At 42.5% G+C, this 19,292-nt stretch overlaps 1 protein-coding gene and 1 long non-coding RNA gene across 9 annotated transcripts in view; both read right to left on the bottom strand.

Moving 5' to 3' along the window:
• The window catches only part of RASGRP1 (RAS guanyl releasing protein 1), a 91,878-nt gene extending 76,993 nt beyond the window's left edge, over positions 1-14,885 (bottom strand). The window contains exons 1-5 of one of the 8 annotated variants that reach the window (XM_015595898.2): positions 14,773-14,885; positions 11,268-11,403; positions 8,886-9,035; positions 6,917-7,045; positions 1,031-1,212 (exon numbers count right to left, since the gene is read on the bottom strand). In XM_015595898.2, coding sequence (XP_015451384.1) covers positions 1,031-1,212; positions 6,917-6,975 — 241 coding nt within the window. In that variant the 5' untranslated portion in view covers positions 6,976-7,045; positions 8,886-9,035; positions 11,268-11,403; positions 14,773-14,885. Of the gene's footprint in view, positions 1-1,030; positions 1,213-3,359; positions 3,494-3,704; positions 4,985-5,741; positions 7,046-8,885; positions 9,036-11,267; positions 11,404-14,772 lie in introns of those variants that run through there. The other 7 variants (XM_025038768.1, XM_015595897.2, XM_025038769.1 and 4 more) reach the window with 7 other exon arrangements.
• A 342-nt stretch (positions 14,886-15,227) lies between these two features.
• The window catches only part of LOC107196290, a 106,497-nt gene continuing 102,432 nt past the window's right edge, over positions 15,228-19,292 (bottom strand). Inside the window, exon 4 of the long non-coding RNA XR_001517681.2 lies at positions 15,228-15,529. This is a non-coding gene — a long non-coding RNA (uncharacterized LOC107196290). The remainder of the gene's footprint in view (positions 15,530-19,292) is intronic.

Raw genomic sequence — 19,292 nt, 5'->3', positions numbered from 1 at the left:
TCCCAATTCTATAAACAAGATCTGATCAAGCTCTAAACCAGTCCAGCCAGTAATCTCTAGTTCTGAGTTCTAACAGATCTGCATGTATGTCGTGCTACTTGGGATCTGATCAAGCCTCCCTTACACTCCTCAGAGGCTCTGGGGCACCTGCTGGGCCACCAGTGCTCATCTGTTTTATGGTGGGAGATAGAGGGGTTCAAAAAGGGGGGGATGCAAAGGAAAACAGTAATGCTGAAAATCTATGGCTTTTTCATCAATTTTAATCATTCCTTTTTTAAAGGGGAGCAAATATTTAGTACCTTTCAATCACCATTTCACAAATAATTAAAAGACAGTGCTTATAAAAATTTTTTAAATAGGGCATTTTTGCAGATAATTGCTTGTCAGCTGCACTAAGCTGTGCATCCTTCATGGTGCGTACAGGTGATGACGGAGTGCAGCATCTAGGTAATTCACTGCCAATGTGTGTCTGTATGCTTCTTTCCCAGATCCTTGACCTTCAATCAAATGCTTGTTAACCAGTCTCTTCCAGTCACAGACATTCTGGCATTACCCAATCCTTTCCTATTCTGCCATAATTACCCTCCAGATTATAAAGGGAATTACTGAGACATTTTTGTCCAAATGATTCAAAGACTTTCAAATTTCTGCTTGATAACAGTGTTTGCTCATGTAACCTAGTCTTTATGTGCCCCAAGAATATAAGGACAAAAAAAAGTCAAAGCACCAGATGCTCAATAGCATTTTATGATATTTTTCGTCACGAGAAAAACCTCCATCCTAAGAAAAATGGAAATGCGAACTCTCCTCGGTAACTTTTCTCACTTGAAATCACACTTCTCATCACGACCTATTACACCCACACAATCATGTGCCACAGGCACTGCACACTGTCTCCAACATTTCAAAGGCTCAAAAGCTATTTTTAAAGCCAAAACACAATCTAGGTTGCTATTCTATAAAGCACTTTTTTAAGGAAGAACAAAGTAATACAGAGATTTTTATGCATGTGGGCAGTTAGCCTACTCACCAAAAGACTGAATGCAGCTGTCGATGAGATCGTCCAGGCTGGCTCCTTTGGCTAAATGTCCCAGAGACACCATCATTCTGAACTGGGTGATCTGGGCCAGGCTGGGATGGGAGGGGAAGGGGCTGCCGGTTGGCTTTGCTTCTAGTTTTGCTTTAGGGGCAGTTCTGCAGCCATGAGGTTTCCTGGGGAAGAAAAGAGTCAATGAGTGCAAGCTGAGCATCCAAGGGATGAACAAACTGGCAGCTCCACACTCTGAAGGCAGACTGAAGAGGAAAGGAGTAAAGACAATTAATCCTGGGAGTTGGGCTGATAGGAGATATACCCCTCCCACTTGGCAAATGCACCAAACGGACTGGTTGGCTGTTAAAGAGATATCTCCCAAGCAAATAACAAGGTGAGATTTTAGGGGTGCAACTAGGGCTCGTTCTCCTGGGGTTAGGATTGCTTTGGCCTGCTGTCTCCATTTCCTGAAGAGGAAAGGCAGAGAGGCAGGACTATCTTGGCAGTCTTCAGCTCCTAGCAGTAATTTTAAATTTTAGGCTAAAGGCCACTGACTTGGGTCTTAAGAATTAAGTTTCAGGTCGTCTCATCTTCAGCTAAATTCATTCATCTTGAACAAGACCCAGAGATGCCGTAGGTCAGGCGGCCTTGGAAACACCTCTAAGGACTTTGTGGGGGGAAAATGGCTGAAGATCTGTGCACAGGGGTGAGTGGTATTTAGATTTTAAGATAGTCCTGCCTTTTTCACAAATCTTGGCTGGTTTTAAGATTCTGCTTTTCAGTATTGGTAGTGCAGGTAATCATTATGAGTCGTTTTTATCATTAAACAGCATTCTATTAAGCCCTTATTTGAGTCCTTACCTACTGGGAAAAGAAAGAAAGAAAATAAAAAAAAAAAAACCAGCTTATGAGAGCTTTACTTCAGAACTGAAATGCAGAAGGACAGTCCTGGATCTGAAAATGGCACAGGAGTCTATTAGGTTACCTTGGTCCACTCTCATCTAGCTTTATCTTTGGTCATGACCTTTCCGTGTAAATCATTTGCAAAATGATATATGAAGGTTAAGCATTTTGTTTTCTCTTCCATTAAAAAAGGTAATCACATGCATACACAGACATATTTCTATAATCTTTGAAGGTTTAATAGTGATGGATGTTGTTGCCCATAACTTCTTTGAGCATATAGTTAAGTCTCCTCCCCCTACTGTGTTTTGGTTATTTCATAGTTTACAAAGAGGGGGTCAAGAAAAAATAAAAAAATATACCTCGGATCCATAAGTTTAGTTACTCACTATATATTTTGACAAACACATGGTGGCATCAATTAATAAGTGCTTATTCCATGAGTAAGACACTGTGATAGGCCAGAAAAGACCAGTGATATAGTCTCTTACAAAAGGAACTTTGTAAACTGTAAAACATACTCGTTATGTTAGTTGTTGTTGTTGTTGTATAAAGGTCATCTAGAAGTTCCTTAATACAAAAATCTAGTTGGAGAACCCAGACAAGGAAAAGAGAACTCTCTAAATCTTAAATAAATGTCCTGTGAGTGTCAAAGGTAAGAAATTGTGTTGCTTTCAGAGGAGGGAAAACCAGTTCTGGGTGGAATGTTGGGGAAAGCTTCTCAAACATGATATAATCTCATGTGGAAGGGGCTTAAGAAATAATGATGTCGGAATAAAATGCTGGGGCACACGTGGAATTTGGGGAACCAGCCTGTGAAAAGACTACCAAGCTATGGGGTGACTCAGTACACAGCCAGACTTGTAGACAGAACGACTTGCCCTTCGTGTTTCATTTCAAACTATCTCCAGGGCGCTGGGCTGGCAGTAGCTGCTGGGCTCTGTTCGGACCTCGGGTGGGCCCAGTGAAATCAAATCAGCAATTAGCTGCTGGGAATCTGCTAACCCAAGGCAGTAATTTCTGAAAGATCAGGTTGGTGTTACAGGATTTGATTAAATTTCTTTTGGCCATTACTGATTTTCACCCAGGCCCTGTGATAGCCCCAGGATCATACCAGTATCTGAAAATGAGAGAAAATAATAATGGCCACCATGAATTGAGTACCTATGACATGGCAGGCACTGTTATGGATTTACAGGGTCTTTAAAACTTATGACCCAGAAAGATATCTTTATTTCATGATGCTGAAGAAACTGAGACTAAAAGAGGCTAACTGGCATAGCCAAGACTGTACAAGTCATATGGGCTACATCTGGGATATGCACTGGGCATCTCTCTATTTGTTTAATAAATATTTACTGGACCTGGAATTGTGCACCTTTCTCGACATCAGAATTAGCAAGAGAGGCTGAAAAGGTCAACTTACAAATAACATCCTCCAAAAGCACAGCTGATAACAAGGGCTGAATCCCGGGCCCTACTTTTTCTGCAGGCCTCTGGAACAGTCCTCAGACCCCAGAGCTGAATGGACTCTTCATGGTCATTTTCCAAGCCCTTCACCTAAATGTGTGGAACGCTAGGCTCAGAAGGGCCATGTGACCAGCCACAGGTGCCCAGACAGGTAGAGACCAGGCCTCCTGTGACTACGCAATGCTCCCCAGCTGGGCTCCCTCCCCTTCCAGGAAGCACTGACAACTCCCTAAACTCGGGGCTGGTTGTCAGGTGTTGGGATTAATCAGCTTTCTGCCTTGCTTACCTTCTGCCTTCTTACCGTTAAGACCTCCACTCAAGGCAGAGTTGGGAAAAGAAAATAATGTCCTCTGTACAAGTCTCTTTTTCTCTCATGCCTTCCACACCATTTCTTCCTGGTCCCTGGAGAAAAGGCACCTGCAACTAGAGGCTGGGCTTACACACACAGCTCTTCCTGCTGGGGCCGGGAGGTGTCTACCTCAGTCTTTCAGCTGGTGGGTCCAAGGAAAATTCCATTTTCTTTCTCAGTTGGTGGCACTGACCGTTGAGGACTCTGAAAACTGCCTTGGTTCTAATTCTGGTGATGGTTCTTAGTGTTAGTAGTAGGGCAAACCACTGGTTCACAAGGTGAGATGCTTTTACCAAAACTAGGAGGGACTTGGGTAGATTCAAGGAGAAAGATCTTGAAGGGAGTATTTAGGGTGGAAGAGAAGGGAGGGTGAGAGATGCAGTCTGGGAAGTATGGAACCCAGAGAGACTCAAACGGCTTAGGCATGAGAAGCCAGGGAGAAAAGAAACTACTAAAAATCAAATTGCAGCCTGAGAGGTCTAGGAAGATGGAGGTTATCTGCACCATAAACCAGGAAACTCAGCTTTTCCATTGGGCAGTCTCTTGGCTGACTGCTTTGTGACAAACCTTCAAATCACTCAGTCTCTTCAGGCGAAATGGCTGTAGATAAGGATTTATAAAACGCTTCATTATAGGCAGGTCTTGAGGGTGCTTTAATCCATTGACAAACAGACTCTAATCTGCCAAGGCATATTTTTAAACAACAGTAGCCAAATGTTTCCTGGCCAGTTCCCTTGTGAATTAAAAAAAGGAAGGTGGCAAGAGAAAAATTAACTCGAAGGTGTTTTCTGAGGCTAAAATTGGCTAAGACCCCTTCAAGTTTGCTAAAGGAGATTGTCAAAACTTGGGACTGGTTCAAGTAAAATCCTCTCCAGGCACAGGTACCTCAGAAGAGGTCATATTTTAAGGTTGAACTTATGGAAACTCCAACTTTCTTTGCAGCGGTAGGTGGCTTTTACTGGCTTCTAGCGAGGATTCCTTTCAGTCCTGTTCTCTCCCCACCCCCATAACATAGACTCGATTTAACTTACTGAAGCCCCTTCCTTCAATCTAGTGAAAGGTACAGTGCTGGACCTTCGGAGATACAGGGCAGAGTAGGGAGTACATAAAGGGCCAAGAAACTTTAGCTCCAGAAGGTCCAGATGAGCAAAGCTCCTGACTCTACTGGGTACGCTCGTGCAGGCTGGGCACGGTGCAGTCACGCTAGAGTCATGTGGATGGCGGTGGGAAATGCACCAGCTCTATGCTGAGTCCATGCCATTGTCCAGGCAGTTGTCCTGTTCTGACCCTTTGGGGCACAAACCCAAAGTTGCCTGGCCCTTCCAGGCCTCTTTTTCCTGCCAAGAGCCGTTTCACTCACTGTTACTCTTCCTTAATCTTCTGTCACCCCGAGACCCTTTTAAAACAGCTCTCTGGCATCACAGTGACGTGGAAGAGAGTACAGGTTTCCACCCAGAAGGTCATATGTTTCGCTGACCTCTGCTTGCTCGCTGCCAGCGCAGTTGGCCTTTCTGGGCCCTCGCGACATCCTCAGGGCCAGGAGAGGCCGCCAGGTGGCGTTGCCCGAGCCCCGCGCCCGCAGCAGGTGCAGGCGACCGGGAAAGTCCGAGAGTGGGAGTCCCGGGAGCGTGGCGGCGAAGAGATCTGTCAGTGCAATTCTGGAGTTAGCGGAGCGACCTCGGGCTGCGCGGACCGCACAACGCAGCTCCTTTCCCCACTTCCCCGATGCGACGCGCTGGTCGCTCCAGGCGTGTCCGTCCCTTGCACGTCTGTCCCTTGCGTGTCTGTCCCTTGTGCGCGTGTCCCCGGACTTCAGCCGAGACCTCGGCCTGCCGCCGCCGGCACCCCGGCCGGCAACTTCCCGTAAGAGGAGGCGCTGGTGTCGTCCGCCCCACTTCCCAACCCCGAGAGGTTTCAGGGGGCCGCCCGCGCAGTGGCCCCCAACCCAAGGAAGGAAACGCGCTCCCGAGAACTCGGGCTCCTACTCACCGCGGAGCCTCTCTCGCCTTCCCCAGGGTGCCCATGGCCACCGCCGTGCTCCTGGAGCCGCCTCACCTGGCGCGACGCGACGGCTCGGCGGGATGCAGCTCATCCCCACCGCTGCCGCCGCCTGCGAGGCCCTACGCCCCAGGCCTCTTCACCTTCGGACCGCCCACCCGCCGCTCTCGAGCCGGGCGAGCCCGCTCGCCGCACACCCGCAGGCACAAACTTTATGTGCGCGCACCCTCTCGCTCTCACCCGCTCGCGCGCGCGCACTCACAATCGCCTGCACGAACCACCTGACACACACGCTGATGTTATCGGCTGTAGGAAGTGTGTGGCGCTCTTCAGCAGCTCTTCTCTGAAACCTGCCCCCAGTACTCGGTAGTACCCGGAGGCCAGCGCCTCTCGCAGTCCTCACCTTTCACCCCTGCGGGATACCTCTCCCTGCCCAAGGGTTCCGTCCGAAGGGGAGCTGGAGGGCTGGGGAGGGTCCGGGTGCACTGGATCCCACCCAACCCGCGCCTGGAGAGCAGGTGTACGCAATCAGCTTCGCTCAGCCGCTCTTGGGGGTACCCCCGGCGCCCTGCAGTGCTGCATTTCAGTCCTGGCTACTGAGGATCCCTTGTCCACTTGCAGGCCTCTTTTGTATATATCAGAGCGCAAAGCCAGGGGTGGGATAAGGAACTAATAACACAGTTGTGAATTTGTCTTAGTCTGTGCCTTTGAGTGTCTTCTTGGTAGCAGTTTGCAAGACTGGGTTGGTGTTACACGCGCTATACTCTGCAAGAGACCGCAGGTGTGGAGGTTCGCTCTGGGGGCGTGATCCATATTGGGCGAGAGACAGCTGCCTGGAGTCTGTGGGTGTAGGCGATGTGGGGAGAGGGGGACAGGGGTAGGGAGAACTATCTTACAGCAGACCTGGCCAGGAATGGTGGCCTAGTCCTGCTTGCAAGTGTTGATAACAATGATAGCTAATGCTGATTCTGTTGTGCTGAGTGCTTTCTATACATTGCCTTAATCTATCTCCCCCAAATACCGAGGTCACTATTTTAAAGATGAGAAAATTAAGGTTTAGAGAATAACATGCCTCCCATTACAAGACTAGTAAACGGCAGAGAGAACTATGACTGGGCTGAGATCTGACTCCCTGTAATCACTGCTGCACTGTTCTGATAACACACCCATTATCATCGTCACGTGCCATAACTCCAGCTACAATAACAGGCCTCTTCGCAGCCATGTTTTGGACCCTGAAGCCTCCATCCGTGACTTCATTTATACATTTCTTTATACTTGTATGTCATCTTGTCCTAAAAAAAAAAAAATCAAGATAGCTTACAAAGGTACATAACCTATAAAAGTGTGTGAAATGAAAAGTGAAAAATAAGGTACATAAAATGGAGTCAAAGTTTTTTTTTTTTTCCTAAAAGTGCACCCGATAGGTCCAATACACTTGCTACAAGCAGGACAAAAACTTGTCTCCTAGATTTCTAGTAGTCAAGTTCCAAAGGAAGCCTTATTTAAAATTCAATTCCTGTCACATGCAAGGAAAAAAAAAAAAAAAACAAAACAGGAAGAAAATTGCTGAAGAGAAGATCAATTCTTCTTGATATTGAGACCAGAAAGAAATGTCTCTAGAGAATCCCCATGAACACTGGGGTGATAGAAAGAACCAAGTCCTCAGTCAACAGCCAAATATATAGAAGGGGCATGTGAATGTTTAATAAATATTAAATAATGACACTCATCCAGACTTATACTGTATATGCATATGTATATGTGCCAAATGGATAAACATATACCTTTACGTATATGCATAATTATATATAATATGTACATGTAGATAGGCTATTTGGTGTATATACACAATACTAGGCACATATGTATAGGCAGTTGGATAGACCGATACACCTGCAGTCCATTATGTATATAAGTACAGAAATTATTAGTTCATTTAGGAAACGAGTCTTGCTGAGTTTTCTAAAGTAAGAGGCCTGCTTCTGGTCTGAAAGCTTTTTCCCCTCCAGCTTTCTGAGAGCTCAGCACTCTGCTTGCACCTGATTCTGTTTCTCTGCTCCCCCAACCTCCCACCCCGAGCTCCTTGATGAGGCTTTCTGGCTGTTCCTACTTGAGCATTTTGTCTTTTCCAGATATCTACAAAATTAGAAGTTAGCTCTATCTTTCTTCATCTTCTGCCATGTGGTTAGTCTCCCTGCCGTTGTCTAAGGCATCTTTGACCTCAAGAACAAAGTTCTTTTCTCCTGTTCTTCCTTCCTTTCGCTTTTATTTCTCTACCCTCTTTGATGGGCAGTGTCTCTGTGGCAGTTGAGAAAGGTGAGAGATCATTGTCTTCCTCTGCCCACCCTTTGGGTAAGTCACTTCTTGGGACTCTTTGTCATTCTTCTTTTCAATCAGGCATTATTAACTGATGTCCAGGACTTTTACTTGGATTTTGGTGAATACTGTGAAGCCTCTGGAATTAAAACACCTGCTTTCATCCGAGTTTCTGAATGATCCACTACTCAAATTAGGTGTTTTTGTTTCCTTCCACAACTTCAACAGGACCTATATGACTCTCATGTCTGAAATTCCAACCTTGATATCTAACAACCACATCCACATTTCCAACTGGTCACCTCCTTTAATTATGTCACAGGGCTTCCTCTCCATCTTCATGGCCACATGTTGGTCTTGGCCCCCATGATCTCAGAATCTGGACATGTGTAACAGCCTCATAACTAGGCTCCCTAATTACAGAACCTCCTCTTCTCTGATTCTTCTTTCATATTGCTTTCAGAGTTACCTGGTCATGTCATGTCTGCTTCCAAACTGCTAAGGAATCCCCAGTTGCCTACAGAATAAAGTGAAAACTTAACATTGTGCATCTTCACAGTTGCACCTTACCTGTTTAGCTTGGCCTCCAGCCATGCCCTCCCAGGCACCTGACCTCTTAGGTTACACCTTGGTCACTCCTGGTAATTGCTGTGTCCTATGCCCTTGCAAGCCTTAGTGCTTTCGCTCATGTATGTTCTTCTGCCTGCCAACTCTTTTCCACCTGGCACAGGTATGCTAAATGCATGTCACATTGGCAAGTCACTTTAGAGGGTGCACATAAGGTTGCCTCCCAGATGCAGAGGGGTGCAGACTCACCTTTTAGAATCTGCCTGATGACTGGTTGTGCTTGGAGAGCCTATTGGCTGCCACAGCTTCCACTCTGTTGTCTACCATTTATTCACTCTTTTACAGTGATATTCACTAGGTGTTTACTTAGTGTCAGATGCTGTCCTTGTCATTCAGAATCTGGTAGAGAACAAGACAGATAAGATTCTGGTTCACAGGAGCTTACATGTCTAACAAACAGTAACCAAGTCAAAAAATAAAGAAATAAGCCATGGTTTTACACCCTGATTTCCAGGAGCTGCCACTTCAGAGTTGGGTTACCCCTGCCCTCATGGGGACACCATGACATATCCCAGTTGGGGCCCCACATGGCCCTGTGAGGACAAAGCTGCCATATTTAGGGGCACACAGCTCTAGAGGAGAGTGGAGAGAGATGGAGAGGGAAAGGAGGGAGGGGATGTGACCTTTTCTCTCCTGCTGAGTGCTGCTGCTATTTCTGAGACAGGGAGAATTGGCTTCATTATTTTATGATTATGACTGGCTGCCCCACACAGCAGCACATTGACCACTGTAAGTCCCTGATGCTACTCACCGTGGACAAGGCTAGAAATTGCACATAGGAGAAGCAGCTCCTTTTGCTCGATGTCTATAGATTTGGGGCTTTTGTTTTCTTGTCCTGGGCATCATCTCCTAGATGTAGCAGTAGGCCTCTCTGGGAGTCTCTCTGCCTATGGGCCAGCTTTTCTGGAGAGTGCTCTGTCTCCTTGAGGTACCCCCAGAATTCTCCCAAGGGAATTTTATGAATGTCATATAAATTACATTTTTAGAGCATCCTACATACAGCCCCTAAATGGGACTATCCATTCTTGTTGAATAGTCATTCTTGAAGGATGCTGCCTATGTCTGTGAAATCCCTTCACAGAGCTCCCCCACTCCCAATTCATATGTATTTGTCACAGAGCCCATATTTTCAGTTAGATTGGCCTCAATATTCTTTCCAAATTTGATCAAATTTGATTCATCATTTTTTTAGGATGCTGATACAACAATTAGAAATACATGTCTTCTTATGGCTCTCACTCCTTGTGAGATAGGAGTCCCTGGAGGGATTTGAACAGACGAGAAACAGATTCTGACTTCTGTTTTACAGGGTCATTCAGACTGCTGAGTTCCAAAGAGACTCTTGAGAAGTAAGGGTAGAAGGTTCTCGGTGGAAGCAGCCTTCATAATTTCCAGCTGGATAGGTCTACCAGGTTGGTGGCTTTCAAACTCTTTTGAACATTACTCCATGGTGAGAAGAGTAAAGTCATATTTCACATTCTGTGACTCAGATATATATTTATGCTACATGTAAAACCGAAACACAAGCTATGTGAAACAATATTTGCCCTTATTACCTGTGGTTTACACTGATGCTTTCAAATCTTTTTTTTAATTTTTTTTTTTAATGACATTTAAGAATAAACGCTGGTCGGGACTCACTAAAGTAATCCATTACTGGGTTGGCATCATAGCTTATAAAGTACAGCTTTAGGTCTACCTCTCATGATAACAAGAGATCTCCATAGTTACCTCAGGAAGTGGGAACTAGGTGGCTCTGACTAGGGGGGGAATTTTACTTTTCATAGCTTCCCCTTTTGTAATTTTTATTTTTGTGTTATGTGCAAGCAACTATTCAATAAATAAATCCTATTTTGAATCATTATGGCAAAAACTTCCTGCTTTCAAATTCCAGCCCGAATGGCTTTAAAAAGCTAGAGGCTCTGGCCAACAAAGATAAGTTGCCAATGAATTTGCTTTATCAAAAAATCTCAAACAATATTTTTTCATAAATATTTGGGAGGCAGAATGGCACAGTAGTTAAAAGTGTGAGCTCTGGAGTTAAGATTGATTTTGATTTTCAGCCCTAAGCTGCCTGGTAATGTAACATTGAGTAAGCTAACTTTTCAAGGCCTCATGTTTCATGTCTGTAAAAATGGGTACAAACAAGGTCTACCTCATGGAACTTTGCTGATGATTATATGGACATGGTCTCTGCCTAGCACGTAGTAACCATGGAAGACATGTTAATGTTTTGAGTGATTACTCTGTGCCAGTTTGCAGGCATACACTGTGAGTGTTTCAGGAAACTTAAGTGCTATGTGAGCACATCTAAGTGACTCCTCCCCGAGTTCTTGGTTGATGAAGCCAACTTCTCAGCGGAAGTGAGGTGTAGGTTAAGATGTAAAGGGTGAAATCAATAGTGAGCCAAATAGAAGTGAGGAGAGGGGAGAAGTGAGTGTTTCAGAGAAAAGGAGGATGCAGAGGTCAGGAAAAGGAAGAGCAGTGTGCTTTGCTGAACTAGAAACTTAATTCTGTACCCCCACCCCAGCCAATATATAAATAAGGTCCTCTAATCTGACTTAATCTTACTGCCTTTGCAGAATCCGAGAGGCTTCACACCTTGAAGAGTCTCCCGCAGGCTCCTCAAAACCCTCACTCCACTTTAGATGAGATGCAATTAACAGCACTCCTCACGTTTGCCTTTGGGTGCTTGAGATGAGTGCAGCTGAAAAGAGGCCAGAGTTAATTAAAATTCAGCACTGGGCTTCTTTTTAAATGGCTGGCCTTGCAATCAAACAGCAGTAATTTAAATTCTAAAACTAGTTTAATAATGCAACCACTTTTAAAAAAACTCCTAGTGTGCACCCAGTACCACACTAGCATTAATGCTACTTAATAATTTAACACCTGCAAAGACACATAGTTAAAAGCTGTGGGGGTGGGGGGAGGGAACAGTTCATAGAAAGATTCAAATGGCCTGGACTAGACCAACGATGTTTTTTCCAGGTACAAAAACTGTTTAATATGTATTCAAAAAAGTACTGTGATAAGCATAGTATTGAAACGGAAGTTCCTGAGTATTAATAGATACACTTGCATGTGAGCAGTGGAGAAAAATCAGTTCAAAATTAATATAGGTGGATGCTTCTCAAACTGGGATCATCTGCTGCTGCAAAGAATTTTTTTTCTTTTAAAAGGGGTCATACTTAACTCATATTTCAGAAATACTAAACCAGGACATTTCACATGCAACTTACAAGCATTTTACCTCTTGATTTTGGCAGTAGAGTTCTAATACCCTATCTCACTCCTTTGCGCCAAAGCCCAGTCTTCCCCACCCCATATAGGGTGTAAGTATCTTTGTATTCAGTCTGATTCTTGGTCATGGGACTAGGAAGTAAAACACTTGTAGCAGCCTTAGGAAAGCATAAATTGGGATAGTTATCTTATGTTCCTCGGGCTTTAGAAATAAGAAGTGAGGCACTGTCAGCTTTACTAAGGAGAGTGTATCTTAACTCTGTGGGCATGTGCATAGATTCCCTGAGTATAGAATTTGTGTTTCACAAATAACAAAATCACACCCAAGAGAACATTATGAAAATTAGAAATGCATTGATTGAAAAATAAGACTGAAAGCTTAAATTTGCTACAGGTATCGATCAAGATTGATCTGCCGCAGTGTATAACTGGCAACTGACTCATGTTCATCCAAATGATAGCCAAAATTTACTGTAAAAGAAAAACTGTCTTTTGTAGTGTGTTGGGTTTTTTGTTGTTGTTGTTTGGTGTTTTTTGTACCTTGCATCAAACTGAGAACACTTAACTCTAAACAAAGTGTGCAGCAAGAGGGGTCTGCATTGTGGCTTCTTAAGTATGGACGGAGACCTAATGACCAACCAAGTTAGTAAACCAAGTGTTCAGTTTAACTGATTTTAAATTAAATTATTCATTGAAAAGCATGGCCCTATGTTGTGATAAATCCAGTTAGTACCCATTTATGTGTGATTTTCAAGTGCTCCAGAAGTGAGGTTTTGCTCCCGGAGGAAGGTTACTTCATGTTGGATCTTAATTTGGCCCATGCAGGTTCTACCCTGCTGTGGTTTTATTGCTTTGAGGTTGTTAGTTTGTATTTGGGTTGGGGGTGTGTAGAAATCTGGGTTAGACTTAGTATGGAAATAGATAAGTTATATATAATTGATGTTGGCAATTGTTTAAAAAATCCTCTTAAAAATCTAAGTCACTGCGACTTTTGTCCTGTACCAGCCAGAGGAAGTAAACGGGTCAAGCCAGAGGAAGTAAATGGGTCAAGCCAGAGGTAGCAGTGAAAAGTGGGAGTGGGAGAGGGTGAATTTGCCTCAGGCCCTCCTCACTTAGGACCACTCTAAACTCAGCAGGAGTGCAAGAGCCATATTTTGACATTTGTGGGCTCCTTCCTCCATAAAATTATATTAAAATATATTTTATGATTGTGTTGGCATAAAGATAAGTATAATTCAAGCTGGATTCATTATTATATGTTCATTCTTTTCATATTCATGTTTCTTCTGATTTTAAAAGGAATTAAATTAAAACATTTTTGTGGGCCCCTATAGGTACTGTGGGGTCTAGGCACCTGTACCTCCTGGATTAGTTGGTAAAATATAAAGTTCTCTTTCTTGGCCCCAGGAGAGTTTGTGGATTCTGGCTGGTGAGAAATGGTACAGAAGAAGAGGAAAGGTGCGTTTTGAAGGGGAGCTCTCTCTCTGTCCCTTTTGGATAAGCAGTGAAGAGGAATGTGAAAGATTGCCTGGAGAGCAAGAAGGTGAAAAAGGGCATGAAAAGTGAAGCCTTGCCTGGGGAGGAGACATAAACACATGACCTTTTTTAAAACTAGGGGCTATGAAGGGTCTTTCAAGACCAGAGGGGCCAGCTTAGGGGAGCTAAAAAGTAGTACTTGCTGACTGACTAGCTGTTAGCATAGTGACTAAGGAGTACTTGTCCTGTACCAGGGAATGACCTGTTGCTTCTATGTTAGACTTGGACTTGGAGCTAGCTATTAGACCCAGAGGCCCAGCCAGAAAGGACATGACAGGCCTGGGCTATTACAGAAAGTAGGCTAGACTATTGCATACAATTGGTTGTTGGCAAAAACAAACAAACAAACAAACAAACAAACAAACAAAAAATAGGCTGACTTGCATGTTAAGCTATGCTGAGCTAAAGTCTATGCTCAAACAGCCATGCTTTTTACTTTTTTCTCTGTATTTCTATTTACCCTAAATTCCTCATGATAATTATATGGGCCAACATATTGGGTAATTCCTACATGTCAAGCACTGTGCCAAGAAAGAAATCAGTATACATTATTTCATTTCATCCTCACAAAAAACTTTATGATGATTTACCATTGTTGTCTCCACTTTATAGATAAGAGATTTAAGGCTCAGAGAGGGTTAAGTAACTCACCCAGGATGCACAGCTAGTGAAAGGTGAAGCTGAGTTTCAAGTCATTGTGATTCTGGAGTGCATAGTTATCATCATTTTGCTACACTGCCTGCTCATAATATATTAGATTTTGCACCCAGAATAATTGAGCTTGTTGGATATTACCCATTAAGAAAGTCTGGGTGAGGTAAAGAGGATAAGTAATCCACACTCACTATATTGTTGATGGTCTTAATAAAGTGCTAACCTTTCAGCTGTCTTATCAACCACAAGGGACAAACCTGACCATCATAGAAGTCAAAATTTTGGTCTAGCTATAGCTACTCCTCAGCCTAGCTCAAACTATAATGATCTCTAAAACGACTTGGCCACTGGTCAGGGGAGGGAGAGCCACTGACTTAAGGCTTCTTCAGGTCCTACTCCAAGTTTTCACTTTCATTTGAAAAGTGAAAGTATAATTGTTGTCAATGTGTTATTGATATGTTGGTTGTGACTATTTTTCCTATGAATACATACCTATGATAAAGTTTAATTTATAAATTAGGCACAGTAAGAGAGCAACAACAATAAGGAATAATGAAATACAATTATAACAATACACCATGATAAAAGTTATATGAATGAGGTATCTCTCTTTCTCTCAAAATATCTTATTGTACTGTATACTCACCCTTCTTCTTGTAGTGATGTGAGATGACACAATGCCTACGTGATGTGATGAAGTGAGGTGGAATTGTCCATTTGATATTTTCAGACTGCAGTTGACCGTGGGTAACTGAAACTGCAGAAAGCAAAACGTTGGATAAAGGAGGACTACTCTATACTTTTAAAACAATTCTCATGACTGAGCTATTAATGCAATTGTACTCCAATTTCAAAATCTACTTTTAAGACGTATAAATATTTTTCTGAGGTGCAGATATAAATTCAGATGTTTGGTCTATCTATTCAAATAAGAATTATTTTGTCCAGTCCTTCAAGTTTTCATTCTGAGCTATCCCTTCCTGGAACATTCCAGAAACCCAATGTTCTCAGCATCTTCCTAACTGTTACCCTACTGAGCCTGTTTACAGCTTCTGATGCAAATCTGAGCGCTGAAGAAAAAGGATCTCATACTTGCCTTGCTCTCAATACAGGGCAAATCACATGCTAGGAAGTTCCGATTCAGCAGTGCTGCTTTTCTTCCTTGTCTCCAGCCTCTCAGGAAGACTCACAGGTGACACACAGACTTCTACTTCCTGCCATTTCGTCAATGTCTCACTTTTCCTTTTACTCTTCCAGGACATTCCGGGAGCACTTTTTATTTTATCTTTTACTTAAAATGATGCGTGGCAACTCTGCCAGCTCCAAGTGTGCATAACAAATACTGTCCTCACAAACACTGGAGTACACGAAGGAAGGGTCAGATGGCCAACTATCCAGGATGCCTATAAAACAGACAGGGGACTAGAGATAAGGAAATAAATGGAGATGCAGCAAGTAGGATAGCTCATCTACTTTCTAGCTTCTGTTACAAAGAAGCAGCAATAGGTCCCAGTTCCTAAAAAATTATTTAACTATGTCTCACCCTACCCATCCTCTGGGGAAAAATTTTCCCCCTGCTCAGACTTGTGCTTTTGTCTTCATCACTTGGGGCCAGAAGTTTGAGCTGCCTAAGATAGATAACCATCTTAATATTTTTTACACCATAACTTTACTAAGCTTGTGGATATCCCAAACATTGGATAGGCTTCTGAGTCAGTGGTGGCTTTCAATTCAAATCCTCCAGGCTCAATGTTTTCGGCAGATGCCGTTCTTTCCAAACAGTAAGTCACTGTTGAGTGAGATGAATAGGACCAGAGCTAAAGAAAATTAAGGTTTCAAAAGACCGTCTAAAACAAAAGTCCTTTCAGTCCCTGGTATTCAGAGTTTCATCCCTCACTGAACCAAGGCTGCTCATTTTACAGGGAGAAAGCACACAAAACTGTGCTGCTGGAATGCAAGGCACTTGGATCAGGAGGTCAGCCACCATCGAAGGATATGAAGTGGTCATTGCTTAGTATAAAGTTTATCTGGAAGGAAAAGAAATAGGTAACCTTTTCCTGTCTTATTTGTACTCACTCCCATTTTGTATTTCATGAGGGGCTTGGCTGTAGTTATAGGTAACAATCAAACAGAAAATCATTCTAGTTTACTAGTTTCCTTCTTCCCTATGTCTGTTTTTTTCGTTTTGTTTTGTTTTTGTTTTTTACTTCTTTTGAAAGCTGTTGAGGTCTAGTTGTTTCTTAAGAAGGTTCAACTCATCTAGAGGACTCATTGTGTTGTGGACCTCAGGAAGTGAATCCTGTTCTGGGCATGGCCTGGAAGGCCCAGCACTCTGAGGCCTCCATGGACCCTATGGACATTTAAAGATGGACTGGTTCCCTGGGGGAGAATTCTGGTTGGGAGAGTTCCCTAGAAATATGTTAGACTGACCCTTCACGACCAGGAACTGTCTAAAACAGAGCAGTTCCAGACTTTCGGGGTTGAGAAGAGGGAAATCCCAAACCTTCCTGAATTTCAGTAGACAGGTGGTTCCTCTTAGTTCGCAGAGGACTTTCCACCCCTGTTCTTTGTTCATGACTCACACGAGTCTTTCCCAAAGCACAGAATTAAGTGACTTGTCTTGTCCCACAGGATGAGTCATTAATAAGTTGAAAATTGCATCATGTCTTCAAAGTCTAGCTTGGCTTCTTGACCAAAACATTACTGAGTCTTTCTTGAAAAGATTATGTCACAGGCAGTAAAATATCTGTCTTTTCCTTTCTTCATCTCATTTGTTTCCTGGTTTCTAGCAGATATTATCTGAAATGTCTGATTAGCTTTGGTAAGTGATCAACATTACACAATTTTATTTTTATATACTCCCTCTCTGCTGAGTTATTTTGTTTCATTAAAAAAGGCAGAAATCCATGGAATAAAACATAAATAAAATGACATATCAAAATTGCCTATATCCTAGAAATCATCCCCACCGCAACCCTTACTCTGTGCTGTACCTGGTCTTTAGGGAAGCAAGTACTTTATACTTAAGAGCACTTTTATTGTTGACCTTGAATATGTCACTTGTGATTTTTAATGAGGGAATTGTATATGTAAACTGAAAATATACATACATTTCTATTATAATTTTAATGTGTTAAAAATCTTCTGAATTTCTAACTTGTTTTGCTGAGAAAAAAATTCCTAAGAATATCGATCAGAAATCTGATGAATTTCTGGAAGGGCCATATGGTCTCAGAGGTTTGCTTAGTCATCTCTCCTCTCCTTCCCTGGAGCTGCCCCAGCCAGGAAACTCATAAACTAGTTTCAACAGGGGTAGGGCCTGAAGAGGGGACAGGAGCTGTCAGACTTTGAGTTGTGCAGAGTTTTCTTCAGCTTTGAAGTAAACATTTAGCGTTAGGTTGTCAGTTTAACTCTCTTTTTTTGCTTAACACATTAGACAAATCACTCACTTCTGAAATCTTGGTCAGTGGTGCTCTAGTTGGTAGCATCTATGATAATGTTCACTTCACTTAATTTTGACTGAACTCCGTGCTCTTCAATTAGATAAGTGATATACTAAAGCATCATTAATCCTAACTCAACACTTTCAGAGATTAGTAATTCCAGAGGTATGACATGAAGCTTACCATTTTTAAAATACATATATGAAGAAACTGTTTATTAAGCCTAAGCATACGATTGTAAGAGTAAATAGTTAACTTGCTAGAAGAAAACTATCTTTGAAGATGCCAATACTTTTTGAACACTGCTACTGCTAATTACAGAGCAGTTTGACAAAGTAGATTGAGCAGCATTCTAAAAGAATCTTCAATTAATATATGTCCTGTGAAGTTAAAAATAAACACAAAATTCCATATCTAGATATTCTATAGATGAGACAAAACAAAATGAAACCATGCCATTGGCCTTCTTCACATCAATTGGTTTAAACTTGAGAAATTTAACTCGATGTCATAATGTTATAAAGTTTGAAGTGACTTTTAAGCCCATGACTTTTTGAGCGCAATCTAAGAATCTCTGGCTTTTAAGTGTGATCTTCAAATATGTGAGTCTAAGGTGTATGTGTTTGTATGTGTCTGAGTGTGTGCACCATGCAGGGGTGTGTGCTATGATGATAAATTTCAGTGCCAAAAGAATTTAAGAAGCAGACCCAGGGCAATGATTAAGGGCAATAGAATAGACTTACATGGAAAAGGGAGAAAAATCATATCAGAATTTTGAATTTAAGTAAAAGCAAGAAAGAGAGACTTCACAGCAAGAAAAACAAAGGGGGAAGAGGCTAGCATAACTGCATCATAAATATCAAGGTCTTAAATATCAAGAATAAGAAATAAAACCCATCATAAATATCAAGAATAAGAAATAAAACCCATCTGAATAGAATTTCTGAGGTAGATGGTTCTTTTCACATTTGCATGATGTTTATATTTGGGAATAATAAATGAGTTTTGAGGTTTGTGTCTTAGAACAAGAGATCTGTATTCTATTCCTGACTCTGGCAGTGAGTAAAAAAATTCAATCCAATTTAACCAACCTTTAGGGAGAACAGATATGCAAAGCTCTCCAGGAGCTTTTAGTCTAGTTAGTAGAGTCTTTCCTACTCAGCCCTTTGATGCCTACAAATTGCCTAACTCCTCTGAGGCTGACTTTAAAATGACAGATGCAGACAGCACATGTCTGCTTTCTCTTCGTCTTGTACTGACTGTGGTGCTCTGAGGATAGATGGACACTCTCCAAAAACAAGTATTTTTGCGGATGTCAAGTGTTCCTTGTCCACAGCAATGACTCCTTTCCACATGATTTGGAATTTTCTGTTTTCAGATATTATTTGACACTTCATAGTTCCAAAGCCATTTCAATAGAGCCAGCCTGCCCATTCATCTCTCACTGGTGTTTCTGCTTATCCACCTTGGAGAAAGCGGTGCTGACAAGGCAAGGCAAAGTCTTTCTCAGCAGCTTGTGGACAGGGGCTTCGGAGAAACTTTCTCTTTTCAGGATACAAGCATTGTGAATCAAGTGGACAGATACCAAAATGATATCATCAGTTTCCTCCAAACAAAAATAGTTCCTCACTCACTGGCTTCAAGGCCTGGAATTCCTATAGTAAGAAACTTTGACATTCAAAGTTCCCTTTGAAAGGCCATACTAGTTGTCCTTTGTGAAGCA

Source organism: Pteropus alecto, unplaced genomic scaffold (genome assembly GCF_000325575.1).
Source record: "Pteropus alecto unplaced genomic scaffold, ASM32557v1 scaffold86, whole genome shotgun sequence".
Lineage (NCBI taxonomy): Eukaryota > Metazoa > Chordata > Mammalia > Chiroptera > Pteropodidae > Pteropus > Pteropus alecto.
The sequence above is the reverse complement of the archived record's forward strand: the minus strand, read 5'-3'. Positions and strand labels throughout refer to the sequence as shown.